Source organism: Phycodurus eques, chromosome 4 (assembly GCF_024500275.1).
Source record: "Phycodurus eques isolate BA_2022a chromosome 4, UOR_Pequ_1.1, whole genome shotgun sequence".
NCBI classification, from domain to species: domain Eukaryota; kingdom Metazoa; phylum Chordata; class Actinopteri; order Syngnathiformes; family Syngnathidae; genus Phycodurus; species Phycodurus eques.
This window is the reverse complement of record NC_084528.1, coordinates 17,824,299-17,839,204: the sequence shown is the minus strand read 5'-3', so window position 1 is coordinate 17,839,204 and position 14,906 is coordinate 17,824,299. Positions and strand designations below refer to the sequence as shown.

The following is a 14,906-nucleotide window of genomic DNA, read 5'->3' as shown; positions in this document are numbered from 1 at the left end:
CATTGGGATTTCTTCCTATTTTTTTTTTTATTGTTGTGCTAAAATAACCATTCTCTAGCCTAAAACAAAAAAAATCGATTTCATTAAAAGAAAAACATATGACAAGGAATAAAATAACTGTACAGTGCAGTACAAAAGCTCCGTTGTGCTGAGTGTTGAGATTTGAACGCATCGCTTCTCAGTGTGTGCGGGGACAACCAGGACTACAAATTTGTAGCTTCTCTTTCTACAACTACATGCGTCAGTTACAGGAAATTATGAAAAGTACCAACATAATTCTGTGAATCAATGATTACTCATAACACTAAAGTGTACCATGTTATTATTGCTATAGTTAGTTCTTATTATCTTTAGACTGTAAACTCCTGTAAAGGAATTGACAAAGAGGTCATTCTATCACACAATACCTAAAGTAATTGTTTCATGAAAAAAAAAAAAAAAAAGTAGAACATAAATCATCAATAAAGGGGACAGTTAAATAAGGTTTACATTCCAAGAACCTCTGTTAACATATACAGAAACGACAATAAGGACGTTAATTATTACAACAACCAAAAAAAATCCACATGCAAACTCCACACAGGCGGGAGACTGAACCCCGCTCCCCAAAACTGTGAGGCTGACGCTCTAACCAGTCGGCCACCGTGCCACTGTTTAATGTCACTTCAGAAATAAAGTGAGAGAAAGTAAGTCATAGCATAGCATTTTCATAGAATAACTGAAAACCTAATATCGATCGGCTTTGAAGGGGGAATAAATTAAGTCGTCCCCCCCCCCGTTCTCGATTTGGGACTTGACTCGAGGGCAAAGACTTAAGACTTACTTGTGACTTGCAAAACAATGACTTGGGCCCACCTCAGCAGTCCAGTATAGACTCTATATCGAGCCAACCGTGACATCAGTGACATCACTAAACATTGTGGAGTGTTCCTCTCTGGACCACAGAGATTTGACATCGGTTTTGCTGGGAATTGTGGTTTTTAATTTCATAAAGTCCTTTTCACAATGCACTTGCTCAGTGTGAAAAGCCTCCGTGTCAAAAGGCAACGACGACATATCCCACACTAATTTCATGGCAGCAACTCTTGAGTTTAAACCCGTTTGTGAACTTTCTAGTTCCAGGAAGAGTGCTTCGAGGTGTATTTCAGGCTGAGCAGGGAGCTTTGAAAGCCTCCAGCAGAGTTGTCTAGGTATATAATTTTTTCTACTGGCCCAAAGTTTGGGATAGTGGGACACCACGATTATTATGCCTTCCTCCATTTCCCTCTTGCCATTTACAGTAGAAGTCCATCAGAATAGCACTTTTTTTGACATCACCGCACATAACTTTTATACATGTAAACATTAGGAACAGTTAAAAAACTCTTCATTTCCAGAAATCATTTGTTGATAGGCAGACCACAATTGTTCCACCTTGGCAGAGGTCAGCACTCTACCATATTTCCGTTTGGATTTCTGTCTCTCAATCATAAATGTTGCACTATTTAAACCATGAAACAGAGGCTCATGGATGCACCATCAAGAACTAGGACATATTTTTAACCCAAAATCTTGGTACTGCTGTAGACTGTACTTCATTTCGCGCTTTTGTAATTCAAAGTACCACTTTACTTCATTTACTATTTTCCACTGACTTCAAAACTACTGACTTCTATACTGTTTCACAGTTATAACTGGCCCTATGAGGCCAACCATAACTCTTTGTTTGACCAGTTTGACACCCTAGATGTAAAACCAGTTTGACACCCTAGATGTAAACTGCGTAATGGAAACGTGTCTTCATATCCTTTAGCAAAAACATCAAAAACTAAAGCAGAAGGGGAGGCAGAACGATCCCTTTACCTGCAATCCTCTTCTTAGGAAGACCAATTTCGGTCTTTGTACAAACCACATTCTCGCGTTAACATGAAGCCACCGCCTCACCACAGTGGCTCCTCACAGGAAACACACTGAAACTACTGTGCTCAAAGTTGTGTTAGTGGCCATTGCGGGACACTTGGCCTCCTCCACCTTTTTCCTGCCAGTGCACTCACTCTTTCCTATGACCAGAGGAAAAACAAACCAGTCATCTCTCATCTCAATACACCTGCTGCTTGGATGAAACAAGACGCACACTCACACGCACGCTCGCACGCACGCACGCACACGCACACACACAATGAGACTGTGCGTGGAGACACAGTACATACTGCACAGCTGTTTGCCAAGTTTGAGCGACACATGAAATGAGGTTTGAAAATGTGAGACAAACAGGTCCAAATCATCAGATTGTGGATGTCAATGGATTTACTGGATGACAGCCTGAGACGAGATAGATGACTCTGATAATCTGCATCGCGGTAACCTGCCCAGAACCATTTGGTGGGTTGCGTAACATAATCATGTTGGGGGCACATCTGCCAGGCTGTTATGAATCTGCACACTCATTTTTCTTTTTGGGCTCTTATGTAATGCTAACAGAAGCGTGCACTTTCAAGATCTCGTTTGCTTATGTTATTGACAACAGGCTGCACAGGGGGCGTGATTGTGAAGCGCGGACCGTGACTCACTCGCTGTTACCACCTACTCAGATTCTATGGCACGATTCGGATCATCCGAATAACACTCGAGCAATGTGCAAGATGCCTACATGTTTTCCATCTCAAAAATGCCAGACGGGATTTTAATAGTGCTACAGAATGCGTGGCTTGTGGGAGGCCAATGGAGCAGTCAACGGCCGAGCTTCTGGGTCGCGATGCATTAACACATGAACAACGAGAAATAAAATACAGTTGGTCCCTGGTTTACGGCGGTCTTGACATATGACGATTCGAGGTCACGAATGGGGCGCAATTAAGTAGTTTGCATAAATACAGTTCATGGACAAACGGAACAAGAAGGCAAGCTTACTCACCGCCATACTTACTGGTTCTTAGTTGATTGTTTTACATTTATCACCCAAAAGTGATTTTGATGCAAATATTTACCATAATTATGAATATACTACTACATTAGTGTAGGTTAATGATAGACTATAGGGTTCAGACTACCGTAATGTACCCGGGTTACCAAGACGACGCAGGAATGGAACGCTGGTGTAAACAGAGGATCCCTGTACATTCATTACATTTCTTAACTTCTACTTACTGTTTTTTGTTTGCATTCCTGTTGGTATGGTAGGACTCTGATATAAGGGGTCTTCCATTTACAAAGGTCAAGGCATACATTTTAAGGTTACAAATGGTGCACAACGACATAGTTCACGGAGCGACGTAAGAATATGTGGTCACGCGACACAAGAAGGCACGTTCAGTTTCAGCCATACTTGCGGAACTGCATCATAAACAGTTCGGTTATAAAGTCACCGTACGAATGGCACTGTTGTAAACCGAGGACCCCCTGGACAATGAAACCTCAAATTTACATCTTAAAGATCTTAAATTGGAGAACTAGAACCTAAATCTTCAGGGGGAAAAAATGCCTAAATGTCACATACATTTTGGATATAACTGTCATATTGCACACCTCACTACACCTCATTTCAACTGGCATTAAAGGATTAACTTTTTTGTCTTTTTGCTTTCCTTTTTACTGAAACTCTTATAGTGGTACGAGAAGAAGAAGACGTCAAGAGAAGAATGAGAGTTTCAGTATCATGAAAGCCGGAGATAATCGTCAGTAGTCAGTAGCGTCTATTATTTTTTGTTCCCATTCCCGCTGACTTTATAGGACTGGAGCCAGTATTGAACAACATTTGTGATTTTAATCGTCTGGTAACATGCATTTGAGTTGTAATGTTTGTGCTGCAAGAGCAGTGAGTGAAGATGGGGACAGCCACTTTAGCCCCTAGTTAGTGTCCCACTGACTGTCACTTGTGAAAGGTAGTATTTAATGCATCTTTGGAAGTTCCACCATCAACCACAATACCGTCACCATCATTTTATTTCTGTTGCTACGTTCCCCTCTCTCTTCCAAAAATCAAACTGTCAAGAAGCTACAATGGCTACACAGTCTCTCGTCTGATTTTGCCAGACACTCCAGTCAAGAGCTCCCATGTCCTATTTCCAATCAGGCTGAGAGGGATTAACGACCAATGCTCATAAACGCTGACTTGGACTTTCAAATGTCCAATTAATAAAGGTTTTATAATTGCACCATTTGATCACCAAAAAGTAAACATTTTGTTATAGAGTGTGTAAAGTAGATGCATCCTTGTCAAAAGGTATGGCAGAGGTTGGATAGGACAAATTCCAATTTTGTGCTTGCAGCCAAAGAACCTGTTTGTAATATCTGTGTTTACATTTACTGGACACAAGAAACAACTCACATTTACACAATGATTGAGTTCCGTTCCTATGGAAGAGACATAAACTGAATAAATATGCAAATTGGAAGGTACCTTAATTTATCATTAACCTACGCTAACACAGCTGTAAAGTCATAAGAAATATTTGTATGAAAAACACTAAGACATTTAGAGCGTTTTCTCACTGGGGTCATGGCCATGGGTGACCTGGAGCCGATCCCAGGAGACTTTTGGCAAGAGAAGGGGTACACCCTGGACTGGTCGCCAGCCCATCACAGGGCACATCTAGACAATCAATCACACTCACATTCATACCTCCTGACAATTTAGAGTCTTCAATGAAGCTTTGGGTATGTGGAAGGAAGCCAGAGTACTTGGAGAAAACCCACACAAGCATATGGAGAAATGCAAATTCCCTACAGGAAGGCTAGAACAGAGATTCAAATACACAATCATATAACTGTGAGGCAGATCTGCTAACTCCTATTCACTGTGTTGCTAAATGTACAACATTCAAATGAAAACCAGTAAGTACCGATTAGTAGCCGCGTTTGAAAAGGACCATTTCTGATTTGAATATATACCAATCCATGTTGGGCTGCACGATATGGACTAAAACCAATATCTCGATATTTCTAGTCTATATCGCGATACATGATATATATCTCGATATTCTGATTTCTCCGGTAAATCACTATATACCGTATTTTCACGACCATAAGGTGCACTGTATTAAAAGGCGCAGTCCCAGTTACTGGGTCTATTTCTGTATTTAACACATACATAAGTCGCACCATATTATTGGGCGCAGGCATGGTAAAACATATGGTAGCATGCATGCACGCTAAAACATACGCGAGCATACATGCTCGCGTATGTTTTTAAAAAGGCAGTAGGAGCAAAACTGAGTTTGGTTGTACTTTATTGAAGTATTTAACAATGAATGAACTCACGTTAATTTTTTTTATCAATACTCATCCACAAATCTATCAAAGTCCTCATCTTCTGTATCCGAAATGAACAGCTGGGCGAGTTCTCCATCAAACATGCGGGGTTCCCTCTCATTCGATTCCCATATTCCTCCGCATAACTGATAGTTTAAACTGTGCTTCGTAAGCATGTCTCTTCATAGGTGCCATTTTCGGGGATCCTTAGCCAAACCGATGTTGTTTTGCACAATGTACATACCGGCGCTATATACCTACTGGGGTCGTTCGTGCCTTTAGCGTCCTCTGTCACATGCACCCTTCTCCATTTAACGTCCAGCATGTTGGCAGGAGCTCATCAAAGTCACACAACATTTACAGATTTTGGAACTCGGTGTACACATAAGGTGTGCCGCATTATAAGGCGCCCCGTCCATTTTGGAGAAAATTTAAGACTTTTAAGTGCGCCTTATGGTCGTGAAAATACGGTACATTTATTTAAAATTACCCTTTGGCTCATAAAATGCCACCAATGATTCAAGCAGACACTACAGTTGGATTTTGAACACGAAAATGAAATATTCTCAGTTTTAAGATGCTACACAAAAACTGCATCCGTGCAGGAGTTTTCTTGAAGTGTGTGGAGTGTTGTGCTTCCTGTGAGAGGCGCACCAGCAGAGAGTGAAAGAAGACAACGTTACATGAGAATTTGTACTTGATGGTCACAAAATTTTCATTTTATAGCTCTCACGTGCAACATCACGTGATATTTCGAGTATATTCGATACATCTCCCACCCTACTTCCATGCATATTTTTCACTTTACACTTATGAGGAACTCGAGACCTGTGCCACAAAACTCAAAATTGTGTCACGTGAACCATGTACAGTACTATAAATCCTGCTTGAATTAAGGGATGGGCGATTATATGATCAAGATCGTGATAAATCTCCCACCGAGTTCTATAAGATGTGTGCATATTTCCTCGATCTTAACACGGCAGGAATATGCGCAACAACAGCCAAACAGTCATCCTTTTCCTGGTCCACATCAAGTTGTCAGTTGTGGGGATAAACCGAAACCATGCCTCCTCGGCTGGCCTGCCCTGTAGCGAGATCAAAACTCCCGGTCCAATTCAGCCGCCGTCACAAGGAGCACGCCGCGTCGGCCACTCTTCGCCCTTACTCCGGTCCGGCGATGGAGGCAGCCGGCCGCTCCGCCAGTACACAATGTCGGTTGTGTGGTGGCATCTCCAAAGCGACATGGAGCAATGATATTAAATAGCCAATGTGCACAGTATGTCGCCACCCTCAAAAACAGGCAACACTTTGTCTATTCATTTGAAGAAGTACCACCGAAGTGATTATGTGGAAAACAGCCTGTCACTCACTGCTGACAGCACAGGCAGCATTAGCAGTTAGCCACTGCTAGCAGTGAGGCCACCAGACCAAAGCAACCACGCCAGACCAAAGCAACCAATCAATGAATCAATCAATCAATCATGTCATCAATATTCAGCTGGTTTGTAAAATGACAAAACAAGTTAATCTGTATTATTAAAGATCATGCACATTTGAAAGTAGCAATAATTTTAACAGGGTATGTGGCATCATAACTGGAGAACAATAATGTTCACAATCCAAGGTGTCTTCATTATCCCTGAGGGGGCAGTTTGTTTATCTTGTACCTCCAGAAATACTCAAAACTTCAAACTAGTGCACTGTTGTTATATTTTTCTACATTCGTTGCACTGTTGGGTGTAAATTGTTCTCATATTTTTCTGTATTTATTTTATTTGCCTTATTTGCTGAGTAGGCCAATATCTTGTTGGGGGTTACTGTTTTAAATATTGACAACGAGAACAAAAGGCGTTAATAAAATGTTGAACTACTCTCTAGCGTCTTTAGTTTTCAGTACATATGCTTTAAAACCAGCCATTTTTGAAAATTATTTTTAAAAAATTGTGATATAATCGAGATCAGATGATATGAAAAAATTTAACGGGATCTTCTTCTTTTTTTTGCCAGATCAGTCAGCCCTACTAGGAGGGGATGTTTTGTTGCCAACTTGCCATATCTTAACTTTTGCATTCGTTCAGCTTGCATTGATGATTTCATAGAGTTGCATTCGTTCAGCTTGCATTGATGATTTCATAGAGTTGCAGATGATAGGTGCAACAAGTGGAAGCCAGATTCCCAAGTTATCTCCTCATCTCCTGATTTTTCCTATTATGTCTTCCCTTCCTCCCCCACACACTACAGTGTGGAAGAGGGGCTCCCACTGAGAAAAAGAGGCACCCGCACTCCAGGAGAGGAGGAGGACTGGGGGAAAGAATGGGAAAGGATAGTGGTCATGGGGGATGAAGCAATTTGACCTGGATGACAAAAGACTAGCAGACGAGCTATGATCTCATTGCTCCCTTAATCCCCCCCACTCTCTCCTCCTTCCTACCCTCCATCCTCTCCCTTGCTAGTCTCCCACTCTGGTCATTGTCCCACTCGTTTCCCCTAATGTCCCTCTCCCTGTTGTTTGTCCCGCTACTATTCCTTTCTCCATTCTATGCATGTAGGGCCGCTCGCTGCATCTCATCTTTACTTTCACAAGTGGCCCCCCAAACCCTTGCTTCTCCTCACCCCCTTTTTGCTTCACTTTCTACCACATACCCCTCATAATGCTGTTGCACTCTCTCGAGTGTCCCAAGGCAGAGATTAGATGCACCCCTTTCGTCAGGGCTCCACACAAGCCACTAAAATATTGATGCTAATTGTGTGTGCATGCCGTAATGGCTATCTGGTATCTCCCCAGTAGGACTGATGCAGAGGAAAGGAGCTTGAAAGAGGTAGAGTAGGTCAAAGAGAAGATGGTGGGGATAATGTCACAATCTCTCACCTCATCTTCCTCTGCTCTTCAACCATATGCACAGATTTGTAAAAATGTGCTTAAGATGATCTAGTGATTAGAAGGACAAAAATAACAACTCCAAATATGATCTTTCTCCAGGGTCACTGCTCTATGGTCCATTCCAAAGTCAAAGAGATCACTACACGCTCACTGGCTCATATTACAAGCGGACATTTGGGTCTGCCTGCTGGCTGTTGTTGCTGTTTTCTTTTAACACAATCTGTTATCCATAATCCAAAACTGTCCCCATCACCTTTACTGACTGTGCAAGCAATGTTGAAGAAACATTCTTGACTGTTGTACAAGTGTAAAAAAACAACTGATTGAAACAGTCTTAACTTTATCGACAAAGTGTAAAGGCTGACTCGTGTTGCTGTGGTTACTTGTCGCACAAGTGTAAAAAGAAGCTTAACCAATACAACAAAATACTCAACATACTGGTCTGTTGATGCTGGAGTCTCACTGACTTGAATGAGAGTCTGCTTAAGTGGTGAATAAATTGGCTGAGAAATACCACCACCCCCACACAAACATTTTGAAAATTTAGCTGCTGAAGACATTTACACTCAGCAACATGACATTTGGTAGAAATGTCTACCAAGTCTCAAAAACCTATGCAAAGGAATTTTGCCTTTTTGGTTTGAAGCAGACATTTTATAGTAAGGTGTCCTCTAGAAAACAAAATACTCCAACAGAGTTTTTCCAAATGTTACCAAACTTTAATTAAACAAAGAAATGTCGTTTTTGTGGAGTGTGGGTGGACATTGGCGCAGCATTGTGGCAAAGTTTGACTTGACATAAAACATAAAATTCTAATAACTCAGCTTCAAAAGGTCAGAGTTTGACCAAATGTACCCCGGAATGAAACAGGAATCGTCTGAAAATTCAGCCCCAAAGCCAGTTTCACTTCCATTCATCCATACCGCTAACCTGTTTCAGGTCACAGGTGAGCTGGAGCCTATCACATGATTCCTAACTAACTTGAAGCATGTGTGCTGGACATATGGGTGACTGTAAATTGCAAAAATGTTTAGTTTTTGTGGTTGTGTGTGGGCGGAGAACAGTGCCAAAGTAAAATATGAAAATCTAATAACTCAGCTCCACAAGGTCAGAGCTTGAAGATTTTGTGCCACAACAGTGGCATATTTTTCCCGAACATTGTATTGAAACTGTACGACATCAGCGGCAGCATTGGACTTAACAAATTTTCACTGTAGATTATAAAGTTTATTTTTGCATGACTTTAAACGAAGTTGCTCTTGAGACCTAGCCAAATTACAACATCCTTGGCGAATGCGATAAGTACTTGTCAGGTACAACAGTGAAATGAAAATACAATACTTTTAGAGGCTTACAGAGGCGCATTTGTAGAGGTACTAGTTACAATCAACCATTTCATTGCAGCGAAAAATCCTCACTAGTTGCTACTTGGTGTGTTTTATAAGCACTTTGTATAGCCTTGTGACAGAATGGTGCTATATACATAAAGCCTCCAAGCAAGATGCTCAATGAAAAAGGAAAAAAGACTGCCCGCAACACAGATTCAGAAGTGAAGTACCAAGTGTATGTGGGCCAAAGTGCTGTCGGGAAGAAGGAGAGCGAGAGAGAGGCTGGCAGACGCTCCAAGTGAGAAAGGACGTGAGAATCTCAGCAGCACATCAACAGAGAGGCCTGTGACAAAATAACGGCAGAGTTGCGCAATGGCTGGTTAAGTATTGCGAATGAAGAAGCTTGAGGTCACTGTGGGTTCAGGGAGCTGGTAAAAAGCATTAAAATGGGCGAGCCAGACAGTAATTGCACATAGCGTTCATTTTCATTCAAACACAAGTCAACACATTCTCGGATTAGCAAAAAAAGCGCCTGAGGCTTCCAGCTCGACCAGGGGAGGAAACAGGAGAGGGAAGAAATGATGGCACAATACAAAGACCCGCAGACGCAACAAGCGAAGGAAGGGTGTGCTCGCCGTGTTGAGGTAATCAGAGCCCTTACGCATGAATCCCAAAGTGGCCAGACTCTTCCCATCAAGTGCATTAAAAATACATCAGGCCGCTACATGAGGATGACAAGGGCATGAGATAGAAAGAGAGAAGGACAAAAAGCAGCAGTTTGGACCAGGGATATGTCAGGGATTAATGTTCCGGTTAATACTATCGATGTGGAAAGTCAACGGGAAAAGAACTCTACAGTATCCATTTTGTCAGGATTTTCAAACCAGTTTTTCCCAAGGAAGTAAAAATAATCTGCTCAATAAAACTTTAAGTAACATTTTTACATTCTTAACTGTCATTAATGTAAAAACAATTTGGAAAAAACATCTTAACTTATTCACTACCATTTAACCATTTTCAAAGTAGAGTTCCCCATGTTGCAAGATGTTTTAGAGCATTTTGGCTGATCTTTAAAGACCCAAAAAATATCATGTTCAATGAAATAAGATCCAAACCTACCAAAAGAAAGAGGAAAGTTTGCTTCTAGCTATCCGTTATTTAGTAATCAGTAGAACAGTGGTTGGTTTCACCAAAAACACTGGCTTTTAACCAAAAAACTGAGAAAACAAGCTTTTTGTGAAAAGAAACATACTAAGCAGAAGAGTGAATTTGACGCAAATACTCAAACTCTAAAACTAGAAAAACAAGACTAAGAAAAGGCTTTTGATGGCAAAATAATCATTTACTTACAAATATACAACTAAGTAATGCGGTGTGAGCAATGCTGTCTCACCGCATGGTTGAAGTTGAATGTCAGTGATTGTTTTGTATGGCTTTCCTCATTTCATCCATGAACTGCGGCATCTTTACCACGATCACAACACACACTTTCTACTACTTTTCACGACACACACTGTTTATATCATACATATACAGTACATACTCTGTTCGAGTGTGAGGTGTCTAAACTTCCACTTCGACTTCCGTGTTGGCATTTCTCTCTCTCATAATAGATGGGACAAGGCGAAATTCACACCCTCACCATTATTGTCTATTCAAAAGCTGTGCTGAACTCAAATCCAAGGTGACGCAAAGCCACCACCTCCAGGGATTTGTCAGTCATTACAGTGGTTTACAAACCTTAGTTTCACAGACAAGCTGCTGGACGTGACCCTTTTCCACGCCTACCCGTTGAAAAATGTACTTGACAAATATATTTGCCGGTATATATTCGGGAGTAAACGGTTGGTTTCCAATTGAAGAATATACTTTTTTGCAGTGGGTAGGGTTAAACTCACATCATGCAGTTAAAACAAGCTGAGAAGGGTGCTCACCCATTCCTAGAGGTCGTCTCTAGCCTTTTACTGGCTGCCATATAGCCACAGAAGAGAGAGCGTCCCAGAGAGAAGAGAGGCCTTTGTGGCCTTGGAAGGGCCAAAAATAGCCTCATGCGCGCGCGCACACACATACACAGTGGTGTTATTGTTCAAAGGAAGATGAGCATGAGTGAACACAGCAAGGATGGACACAAGGGTGGGGAAAGAGGAGGAAAGATTTAGGAGGGCATGATGTAAGATGTGGTCGCTCGCTGGACAGTGACACTACCAGCCAATGGGAATTAAAGGGCAGAGAAAAATGTGCCAACAAAGGATTGTCTCTTCCCGTACATACAGCCCTTGTGTCCGACTTGAAAGGACAGTTCAAATAGCCAATAGTTGAGGTGCTTGTTTAAAAGTGTGCCAAATTCACTTTGAAAGCGGAAAACTAAAGCGGGGTGTACACATACAATCTGGCCAAATTTGGGCATTTTCCCTCCCTTGTCATTAAAGTCAGCGAAAGCCCGATTCTCGGATCTCTGAAATATTATCCTGAGCGATTACCCTGTTGTGTTGGACGAGTAGTGAGAGTGATTTTTGCTCAGCAATCTGCTTAGTAATCAGTCGCGCCTGACAATCATAAATGTTACACCTGTTCCATATTTACAAATTATGACAAATCCTAATGTGTTTATGGTCAACACTGACTTGGGCCAAGCCACAGACTCAGTGACTGGGACATGAAACTGAACAATAGCCAACTAGGAAGCGACGACAATGAAAAGATTTGGCAAATGCAATGTATGGTACTATTTATTATCAGTACTCAAGATATGTGGAACATACAGAGGCCCGAAATTACTTTTCCAAGAGGCCACTGTTGAAAAAATAACAAAACAATCCAAAAACAAAAACAAAAAAAACATAAAACAAAGTTATCGGTCATGCTAACGGTTAGCCTAGCTTTTTCTATTTCTTCTTCGACTACTGCACTTCTTTGCATTATGTGGAAATCCGGATGCCCTGTGGCACCGTGCTGCGTGTCACAGGTCAATTATGGTGCTACAGACTTCTTTTGAGGAGGCTAAGACAAAATATTTTCCTCCTTGTGTCTCACATTTTAAAAATCAGCCCAAATGGTAATAATCGGTATGTGGGGATCCCACTTTATATATACGCAGTATATACCATGTATGTTTTTAATGGGTGACATGGGTTAAGTAAAAACCAATGAATATTTAAACACCTGTTTTGAAGCATGAGCTCACGGTTGAGAGCATAATGGGTGACGACGCAGTGGTCTGGGACCTCCTGGGAAGACTAAACACACTCCTTGCAACATGTACACACAGACACACACGCTTACAACACACCATGCGTTCAGTCGCTTGGGAGCTCTAAGAAAAGACACACACACATACACAGGCCAGCTTTTTCACACTGGAACTGCAAGCAAAAGCAGCAGAAGCACAAGCAGAAAAGAAGTAAAAAACACGGCGAGCAAACACATGCCAAGGCCTGACAGCGCCGCACCTGAGGCGGCACTCAGGTGTGCTGGACTACTACTTTTTTTAGGTGTATAATCACACTCATAAACAAGCCTGGTGGGAGTGTATGTTAGTGTGCCAAAGTGGTCCCTCGAGTGTGTTAAGAACTGAACAATATTGTGGCATTGGCAGAAGAGCCTTCGCTCGCTCTCCGGGCACCAGAGGTAGAATTTTAGTCCCATTTTTGTAACCTGCAATATCTGAAAGACAATTTATCTTTTCTTCATATATTGAATTTTCATTTTAAAGACAGTTGAGTTGGTATTACCTTATTGTTGGAATCGGAGTATCAAAAACTGGCGGATGCCCAGTGGGATACCATGCAGGTGTATACCTTTACAAACAATTTACAGTTTCTGCCATCACTTCTGCCATCTAAAATTAACTGGATAATGTATACATTTTAAATATTCATCCATCCATTTTCTGTACCGCTTATCCTCACTAGGGTCGCGGGCGTGCTGGAGCCTATCCCAGCAATCTTCGGGCAGGAGGCGGGGTACACCCTGAACTGGTTGCCTGCCAATCGCAGGGCCCATACAAACAAACAAACAACCATTCGCACTCACATTCACACCTACAGGCAATTTAGATACTTCAATCAACCTACCATGCATGTGTTTGGGATGTGGGAGGAAACCATTTTCAAATGAAAATTTTCTGTGGCAAGATTTTCAATGCATCACTAATGAATACTGTACATTAATATACATGTTTGTTGGGGTTGTCTGATAAATTAGTCAGATATGTGTAACAAATGATATATAGGGCTTGTCAAAGTGCGATAAATAAATTAAGCATGAGTGACAGTGACAGAAATGATAAACAAATTCACTAAAACCACACTCCATTGTGCCGTAACTAAAGGCCTCCTTATACTCACGCGCTCACGTGGCCGACAGCGCCCGCATTGCATCACGTGACCGACACGCGGCCCCTATGCGTCACTTGACGCGCACACGGCAAAAATTGTTGCTGCGCGTAGAATGCCGCGGACATCATCTCTTGTGATTGGTCCGTTTTAGTCACATGCTCTTATGACGTACTCAGCGCTCCCCTTGGTTCCATATAGCAACTACGCCGCCGCCTTCTTGATCGATTTTGCAGCATAATTCAACTTAACATCTGGTCATCTAGGTAAAAACATTTTCTAGCAGACACTGTTCCACGGTCGCCAATGTTGTTGCTTTGTTCCTTGTTCCGGAAAGGAAAGGAAAAATGGCTACTGGAAATGGCCAAAAAATGCAGAGGAAACTCGACCCTGTGATGTCCTAGCCAATACCAGCCATAGCGACACTCCCGACATGGAGAACTGCAGTACATTTTCAAAACTGCACAGTTGGGTTGCGCTCGAGTATAAAGGAAAACTTCGTGTGGGATAGCCATAGTGATGTCACCGCAGTCGCTGCCCGTGCGAGTATAAAGAAGTTAAGTTCTGCCTTAAGTTATCAAACTGCTAAGTTTGATCCGCACGCCTTGAGAAAAAACATCCTCGCAATTGAGCATCACCAAAATGGCAGACTTCCTGTGTCTGTTCAGGCATGGGTTCTTGAGACATTTTTGTCGGTCCAACTCATGACAGACAAGCCCAGCAAATGTTGTGTCCCTAAGGGAAATGGTCTTTGGTAGCTGTATAGCCAAACCTTTGGCCGCAATTAAACAACAGCTCTGTAACAAGCTTGTCTTTGAAAGGAACCAGGAAATGGCCTTAATAAGTCTAAAATGGAGGCCTCAAATAAAAATGGCAGACTTCCTGTGTCTGTTCAGGCATGGGTTCTTGGGACAATTTTGTGGATCTACTCATGATGGATAAGCCCACCAAATTTTGTGCCCCTAACAGTCTTTGAGGGCTGAATTTTCAAACACTCTGGGAGGTTATATCAAGTAATTTTTTGTCCATGATGAATACACCTGTAAAATTGGGAGAGTTCAAGTATGGCAGAGTCCTCAAAATGGTAATTTATGTGGCCAAAGAAGAGACACGAACATTTTAAGACAGCCT

The 14,906-nt window shown here is 41.8% G+C and overlaps 1 protein-coding gene across 2 annotated transcripts in view; it reads right to left on the bottom strand.

Annotated features, from left to right (window-relative positions):
* erfl3 (Ets2 repressor factor like 3) overlaps window positions 1-14,906 on the bottom strand; it is a 90,116-nt gene that overhangs the window by 24,919 nt on the left and 50,291 nt on the right. The window contains exon 1 of one of the 2 annotated variants that reach the window (XM_061674336.1): window positions 11,376-11,436. The exons of the other annotated variant lie outside the window; for it this stretch is intronic. Within the exon in view, the coding sequence (XP_061530320.1) occupies window positions 11,376-11,379 (4 nt within the window). The 5' untranslated portion in view covers window positions 11,380-11,436. Of the gene's footprint in view, window positions 1-11,375; window positions 11,437-14,906 lie in introns of those variants that run through there. 2 annotated transcript variants of the gene reach the window in all.